Below are 7,917 nucleotides of genomic sequence, written 5' to 3'. Positions count from 1 at the left end.
GGAAAACTGCAAACCCAAATAAAAAGAATGAAACAATAGAACAAAATGCATTTTCATCATTTTATAGACTTTTAATAATGCGACGTGGATGGTATATTTATGTAAACTAATTTATTTTCAGTTCACAAAAATTGCATATTTCCATAAATTGGAAAAGTCTATTGACATAATTAATATTATCCAATTTTTTAAATCTCCATCTTCATATAAAAAACTTCAATATAAAAGAGGCATGATTTAAGTACATGTTCTCAGCTGAATACATACTTATTTGTCTCGATTTATATCGGAACATAAATTTCATCTGATGCCACAAAAAGTATATTTTGTATATTGTTACATTTTGTTTTTATTTCTTTCTTTTATCGTTAAAACAAGAAAACGTGTTCGTCAGATTTAAAATGAAAACAATTGATTTTGTAAATAATTCTAAAATCCTTTGATATATCTAACTAATAAATTAGCTTCAGGATAAGTATACAAACGATTAGGAGTTTACCTAATTTCTAGTGACGTTAGTTAGTTCTAGTTACTTTTGTTTCAAAAACTTAATGTATTTTTACCTTCAGTTTTGAAAGTAAAACAAACTGCATAGCTCACAATATGAACTTTAATAATAACTATAATTTACAATAGGCATGAATTAAATGAGTAACTTAAAATTAACTGAATGCTCGATTCGCATTTCAGACAATAAACGAATAGCCAACGTGCCTTGAGTAAAAATTGAATATAAAAAAAAATAACTTATAATCAAATGTTGATGACTTAATTTAACTTAAAGCTATGGGTTCATACACCAACGTCCCTCGGCTGTTGTCTTTATCACTGATGCTGTTCGCTGTTGCTGCTAAATGTGCGGCTGCGACTCAGCCGACGCGTGGCTGCCTCCATCGCTGCCTGTTCGCTGTGGCCATCTACCAAGCGTTCGGGCAGCTGTAGAATTTCGTGCAGCTGCTGTTTCAGCTGATTTGTTTGCGGCCGCTCCGCTGGCTGCGAAGAGAGCATCCTTTGAAGCAACTCATACTGCTCCGGATGTTGTTTGACAAAGTCCTCAGGATAGTGGCCATCCCTCAAGGCACGAAGAGTCTTAATGCGTTCCATTTCAGTGGAAAAATAAACATGGAGCTCAAAAAATATTAAGCCCAGCGAATATATATCCACCTTGTAGTCATAGTTCTGACCACGTAACTGCTCTGGCGACATGTAAAGATGTGTGCCCACCAATTGCGTGTGGCGGGCACAAGACGGTAGACCGGATTGATCGCCGCAATCATTTAAGATATTTGGAATATCCGCCATGTCGGTTACGAGCCCAAAGTCGCCAATCTTAATCTGTCCATCTTTGGAAAAAAATATGTTGCTTGGCTTCAGATCGCGATGGATTAGGCCCTTTAGGTGGACATATTCTACCGCATCCACAATCTGGTGGAAGATGTGAGCGATATGCGCAGCACGCGCCTCGGTGCGATTGTCCCGTAGCCAATCGCGAAGACTCTCCTTGCGGCATAGCTGCATTTGTATATAAAGGTAAACCTTATTCGGCTTAGCTGTGTTCCCGTTCTGCGTAGTAGAGTTTGACAATACTATCTGGTTACTGTGTGACTGTGATTGCATCTGTTGGTTGTGATTGTGATTATTGTGAGTGTGATGTAGCGCCAGAGTTGATGGTTTGCGCCTGGGCGATATTTCAGCGTCATCATCGGTGCCGCTGCTGTTGCCCTTCGAACGAACCGATTCGATTTGAAATGAATTAGATAGCTGATGCTGTGTGTAATTGATGTTCTTCAAATCAAAGGACTCAGAGTGCACATCAATGGATACAGCGGTCGGTTGAGTACGCTGCTGGATTTCGTTACTGGGTGCCATCGGCTGCTCCTCGCTCAAGTCTATTTCGTCTGCATGGAGAGCCGCTGACTGTGATTCGCTGCGAAATTCAATAAGCGAATCATCATCATCATCTTCGTTGTATTTTGCAATGCGGCTGAACGATTTGTCGCCATGCCCATAATCATTGCTACAGGCAGTGCTGTTCACAGTATCCGAGACCCAAGAAGCTAGATCATGATGCTTTTTATGTGGATGATTTGGAAAAGATGGCATCGTGCTGCCATCCGGAGTTTCAATTTGTATGGAAGTTGACATTTCGTGTGCCAACAGCTTACGGTCCTCCTCTTCCTGCCAGCCTACTGGCGGTGTTTCTACCCAGGACTGCAATAAAAAATATATATTTTATCCACTACCATTTGAGACACAAGTTAAACAGAGACATACATGAAAATATCGCACGATATTTTGGTGCTCGCAGCTGGCCAAGGTCCGCGCCTCGCGCAGCACACGTTGCCGCGAGGACTCCTTATTCGGCAATGTTATTCGTTTGATCGCATAATGATTTTCATCCAGCTTGTTCTTGGCCTCAAAGACTACACCGAATCCGCCTCGACCCAGGCATTGCATGAGGTCGAAGTCTGATTGGAAACGCGATATAAAATGTTCACCGGAATTTGTGGTCGACTCGGAAATGGACCGCTGTAAGCGCCTAACACTCGAAGCGTTGTTATGTTGATTTCCACGCTGCTGGTGATGGTTCCCTGCCAAGGACTGCACTGGCCCCAAAAGCGCCTGGGTAGATGCCTCCGTCGCTTCAATGGCCGTCTGAACAGGCACATGCCTCTCGATGACAAAGTACTCGCGTTCCACTCGTTGATTGCGATGACCCATAAACATGTTGAGCAGCACCGCTGAAGTAAACGCAATGACCACAATCTCCTTCCACCAGAACCAAAGCGAGAGAATGATAACTTTGACAGGTGCATCAATGTCGTCTAAACTGAAGCCCAAATCATCATTAATACTCTGATTCCCGGCAGCTGCATTCGATTTGCCGCCTTCTTCTTCTTCGTTAGTGCTCGGTGGCTTCTCTATAGCAGGCAAGTCAGTGGGTGTCTCATTAGCGCCACATTCCAGCTTACCACTTTGCTTGCCCGCCAGCTGTGAGTCGGTGTAGAAGTAGAAACCATTGCCATTTACAAACTCAGAGGCATTCAAGACAGACTGCGCCGCCACTGCCAAGTTCTGGTCGTCATATCGAACTAATTCATTTCTCCCATAGTCCTCAGATATGATTACTTGATCGCGCTCGTTCTGAAATAGCACTAATGAGTTTTTACTTGCTGCAATCGGCCGCCAGGGTATTCGCGGCAGAGAACTTGTATCGCCCGAAAGCTGTTGATACTGCTGCGACTGAAACATAATTTCTTCTCGCAATCGAATGGACTCCTGTATATATAACTGCTTTTCGTACATGCCCAGATAAATGGAGGGCGCATGGATAGGCTTGCCTTCCACGTGTTGTTCAGCCTGCCAATGAGCCGAACCAAAAAGATCGATGGACTCCAACTCGTCGGCTTCATTTGTGTGCCACACACTTACGATGGGATTGCTAAACTATAAAATAAAATAAGGTGATTTATTTATTATCTTTGTACCAATATTATATAGTTCTACACACTCACCTGGTGCTTCCACAGCATCAGCTGGGGATCACTCTTGCTGAATGCACATACAATGCCCTCTGGTACTACAACTCTTATATCCACATCCAAGACAGCCAGTTCAATGTCGCTACGGGGCTCCTCATGACAGTCATCGGCTCGAATCAAATTCAATTCGTGCTGTCCAACGCTAAAATTCCAGCGCTCAATGCCTGTACGCGACTCTACGGCCCGTACTGTTTGAGTCTGTCGACGGACAACGATAACGTCGTCCAGAAGCGAATTATGAGGAACAATGTAACCATCTTCATCCCTCAATTCCTCATCAGCATGCTCTTCATTATGATCATTCTTATCTTGTGCGCTAATTGTATCGTTAATGACACGCTCCTCATTCGTGGCATTCACACAGCCGTTTATGGAACACTCGTAAAGGAGCTGCCCAGTTCTCACGGATACGCCATAGTTACGTGTCTCCTTGCCGCCGGAGATAACAAGATCATCACTGAACTTAGCGCTGGAGCTAAGCAAGTTCTCTGCAGTAATGGGTATGGGATCAATGGAATCGCCATCGAATTTGTAAATACCTCCACTCAGGGATGGTATCATGCGTACAAACTGTCCATTATTAGTTAGCTCTAGGCGATGAATGCTCGATGAGATGAGTGGGCCGGGTCCCGTTTCAATGCTCCATCGCTGTTTGCCTGATTTTGCAATATCCAAAGCGCTAAGCCGACCATCCAGCGTAGTGATATACAATAATCTGCAGAGAAAAGGTGAAATTAATTTCCAATATAGAACTTAAAGTGTCATTTTTTAGAAAATCAATATACCATATACGTTACAGTTGTCTATAGATCGGTACATTTATTATTTAGAGTTCCTACATCAGTGGGTTTACACAAGTCAATACCCTATACCTTACAGTTGTCCCCAGTTCTATAAAATAAAAAATTAAAGCACAACATACATACATACATAGAGGGTGACACATGTCTGTATATACCCTCTACTCTAAACGGTTCGATAAAACAAAATAAAGCTCTGTTATCTAACCCTTCAATGCTTGAAATACACATCACAGTTACATTAGCTGTAGTGATGGCCTGTGAGGTGTTAGTGGGATCGTGAAACGTAAACAGAATTATGCGCAAAAAAATCAGTCAACAAGTGTTCGCCGCTAAGAAAAAAAGCTACACGCACATGCATGAATACACACACACGTCTGCCTACACACACAGTGCCCCCACACACACACATGCTAAAGATGGCACAGACGCAGACTTGGCGTCTGACCGGACAGCAAAACAAAAGCGAAAAGAATGGTGAAATTCGACATTGGTTTGCATAAAACATTTTGAAATTCTAAGCTTTGAGAGAAATTATAATAACACGTTCCACTGCTAAATTTATTCTAATTACCAGGCAAATAGTTGTTGGTTTTTCTGTGTTTAGTTTGTTGTTTTGTTATCAATATTAATGTATACAATTTTACAGGCAATTAGTTAGTGTTAAACACTTGACACATGACTCACCGTCGGTTTGATAAGCTCGAACAAACATCAGATTTATTTGACATGATTTTTACTGATGCCAGGATATTGTGAATTCACATTCGAGCTCTATACTGCTTAATTTCAACTACTATTCAATCGCATTACATTTGCAGTACATAGTTCTTAACTGCGTTTTCTTCACAAGTACTTGCACTGTTTATTTACGAACTTTCGAGAACAACTCCACATACATACATACATGTGTATGTATGTATGTCTCTTAGAAACAAAATACTTGTGTAGGTTCTTCGTCTTACCTTCGTCCAATGCTTCGTTCCTGCTGCTCCACACAGTGCGGTATTCCAGGTGGAGTTGGCTTTGCCGCTTGCAGATCCGATTCGCTTGAGTCTTCGGGCAATGGTGATGATGCTGACAATCCTTCAACTGAAGGCATTACTAAAGCAGATGTGACTAATGATGTGATCATGGTGTAAAGGATGAGGCGACGGCGTCGAATTATGAGGCCATTTAGAACATTTTTTATTGCCATTATACGTGGGTGCCGTATATTTGTAATTAGAACACCTAAGTGTTGAGTTAGCTGTTAATTGGATTTTTTGACGACGTCGGCGTCAAATTCGTCGACGGCGCTGAATAGTTTACTTTGGTTACAATAGCAGCAGGAGCGCCCATCAAAGCGAAGGCACATTGCTGCATTACTCGGACGACGTAGAACAAAAACAGTTACAAATTTTTATAAACTATTTTCTTATACTATCACAACACACTGCGTGATGCAGTTTCGCAACAGCGATGTCCGTATTAGGGCTGGATAAAAGTGTGACCAGCTTCGAGCAGTCGAAATGTTATGTACCAGAGCTGCCAACTCATAGAAAAATAGTGGCAGCTCCAATTTATTGCAGACCTAGCGCCAAAATAAAATTCCAATCTACCCGATGTATCTTTAGTTTCATTTGTTTTTATTTAATTCATATGATACACCCAGTTCAAACCTTGTTTAGTTCGTTATATTCTAACACTTTGTATAGTTAACGCTAACAATATATGTAAAAACAAAAATACATATCTAGCCAAGGTGTGCAATCAAAAAATTTGGATTCCGTAAATCTACTTTTTGGATTTGAAAAGGTAAAGGTATTACAATACATAAATTTAAGTTATAATCGTTAGCTAGAATATTAAACTGTTATTTCTGGGAACAGAAGTTGCATAGAAATAAATATAAAATAATAAAGAAATTATATAAACAATATACAATTTTTTGCACAAAACGCCGCACGACAACGTAATAAATCAATAAATCAAAAACTAAATAAATGAATGCCTCATAAACAAAATAGCATGCTAGCTTGAATACAGTGATGGAACCCGAAATTATTGCAGATGTGTGGTTTACATGAATTTGTTTGAGTTTTTACTTAGTTTCCGATATAGCTTCCTAATATTCCTCAATTGCTATGATTTGCGGTGGTTTAGCAGTAACCGTCGACGTCCCTGCAGCCACTGAACTTGCTGCTGCCATTGAGGCTGAGTTGTCTACAGTTGATGTTACTACTGCTGATGCCGTTGCTGTTGTTGCACCTGTTGTCGTTAATGTGTCCGGCGTCTGTGCGGCTAATTGTCACTTTGAGCTAGCTCCTCCAATACTGGGGCCACCGCCCGCAACCTCGCTGACACGCTGATATCGCGGCTTATTCCGGGTGAATGGTAGGTACTTGTACTTGATCATATGCTTAATTTGCCGCTTCATCGTTATGCAGAATAGCGTGATAAAATACATGACTAATATTGGCCAGAACACAGGCACATTGAAAAAGTCGAAGAACGTGCAAAATAGGCCAATTGCAGTGCTTTTTGTCACCGACAGCCAAAACTTGAATTCGGGCAGTCGTCGTATGAATGGTCGAAACTCCTCATTGCTATGCCTGGGTAAATTCGGTCCCTCGTCATCTTCTTGCGCATATGGATCAAATTCTGGATCGATTTTCGGCGTCAAAAATGCAATGAACAGATTCAAGTGATAGATTCCAAGAGCGTAACACACAATATACCAGCCCTGATAGATGAATATTCGCAGCACAAATAGCAGCAACACGAATCCGGCAAACACCCATCGCATGCGTGTGTGCGGCGTAGAACGATCAAGGGATGATTGGTAGATCTGTAATTGACGATGAATGAATGAAATGCATTCTATAATCCATACACACTCACTCACCTGTGATAAACGCAGAAAGAACTTTTTAACGCCGCCCCCGCCACTGGTGGACGTTGACGTACTCGCACTGTCTTCATTCATCATTGTGCCTGTAGATTGGTGTAGTGCCTGCTAGCCCTCCGCAAACAGCTACCCGCTTTTTTCTCACTCTCAATGGTAGACAACGTTGAAATTTTGTCTTTTCGATAGTTTGGCGTCAAACTTTCGATGCAGCTGGCGACGCGACAGCGACGTCAAAAACAAAAAAAAAAAAAAAAATGAAAACAACTACAGTCACCTATTCAAGTGTAAATTATTTCATTGCCCTGCTGCGACGTCTCCACCTGATCGACCTCCTTCCTCTTTCTAATACAAAATGCTTGTTTTTGTGTCGATTCAGATGTCAGTATGTATTTGAAGTATCAATGCCTGCTGCTGACGATTTATATATAAATTTAGCACGCTTTGTGTTTACAAAATGATGTATTAATTAGATTACTAATCGTGTCGGCATCACTAATTTATTGTTCTTTTTTCACACAGTTCACCACGTCATTATGTCAAATATAGTGCACTCTCTCGCAGCGTTATCTGTCAAGCATACTAGTGTTGTAAAACACGCATATAGCAGTGCTGCTCTTTGAAATAGTAACCAGTGCTGTTAGCCTCAAAATTGTACAACAACGGGGCTGCCAGATCGCTCACAAAC

At 41.4% G+C, this 7,917-nt stretch overlaps 2 protein-coding genes across 4 annotated transcripts; both read right to left on the bottom strand.

The window, feature by feature from the left end:
• Nucleotides 1-592: 592 nt before the first annotated feature.
• PEK (pancreatic eIF-2alpha kinase) lies at nucleotides 593-5,840 on the bottom strand. Of its 3 annotated transcripts, none has more exons than XM_030384979.2 (4): nucleotides 5,308-5,840; nucleotides 3,516-4,257; nucleotides 2,275-3,447; nucleotides 593-2,211 (listed from the first exon to the last, which is right to left on the bottom strand). In XM_030384979.2, exons 1-4 carry the CDS (start codon nucleotides 5,538-5,540, stop codon nucleotides 826-828), a joined length of 3,534 nt encoding a protein of 1,177 aa, XP_030240839.1. In that variant the 5' UTR covers nucleotides 5,541-5,840; the 3' UTR covers nucleotides 593-825. The 3 variants fall into 3 exon arrangements, with proteins under 3 accessions (XP_030240839.1, XP_030240840.1, XP_089118087.1); XM_030384980.2 differs by lacking the exon at nucleotides 5,308-5,840 and adding an exon at nucleotides 5,030-5,177; XM_089261961.1 differs by lacking the exon at nucleotides 5,308-5,840 and adding an exon at nucleotides 4,917-5,017.
• Nucleotides 5,841-5,953: 113 nt separating this feature from the next.
• Nucleotides 5,954-7,811, bottom strand: LOC108660323 (protein RER1). Its single transcript, XM_018113678.3, has 2 exons — nucleotides 7,230-7,811; nucleotides 5,954-7,172 (listed from the first exon to the last, which is right to left on the bottom strand). Exons 1-2 carry the CDS (start codon nucleotides 7,311-7,313, stop codon nucleotides 6,633-6,635), a joined length of 624 nt encoding a protein of 207 aa, XP_017969167.2. The 5' UTR covers nucleotides 7,314-7,811; the 3' UTR covers nucleotides 5,954-6,632.
• Nucleotides 7,812-7,917: the final 106 nt, after the last annotated feature.

This window comes from Drosophila navojoa, chromosome 2 (assembly GCF_054131105.1).
Source record: "Drosophila navojoa isolate 15081-1374.11 chromosome 2, UAZ_NAV_1.0, whole genome shotgun sequence".
In the NCBI taxonomy this organism is placed as follows: domain Eukaryota; kingdom Metazoa; phylum Arthropoda; class Insecta; order Diptera; family Drosophilidae; genus Drosophila; species Drosophila navojoa.
Note: the sequence above shows the minus strand (reverse complement) of the source record. Positions and strands in the feature narration are given on the sequence as shown.

Excerpts from the sequence above, each read along its gene's own strand:
- PEK (XM_030384979.2), bottom strand. The coding sequence starts at position 5,540 with ATGGCAATAAAAAATGTTCTAAATGGCCTCATAATTCGACGCCGTCGC. Across the intron at positions 4,258-5,307 it reads GAACGAAGCATTGGACGAAG|ATTATTGTATATCACTACGC; the intron begins GTAAGACGAAGA and ends TTTTCTCTGCAG. Across the intron at positions 2,212-2,274 it reads ATATCGTGCGATATTTTCAT|TCCTGGGTAGAAACACCGCC; the intron begins GTATGTCTCTGT and ends TTTTTATTGCAG.
- LOC108660323 (XM_018113678.3), bottom strand. The coding sequence starts at position 7,313 with ATGATGAATGAAGACAGTGCGAGTACGTCAACGTCCACCAGTGGCGGG. Across the intron at positions 7,173-7,229 it reads TCTTTCTGCGTTTATCACAG|ATCTACCAATCATCCCTTGA; the intron begins GTGAGTGAGTGT and ends CGTCAATTACAG.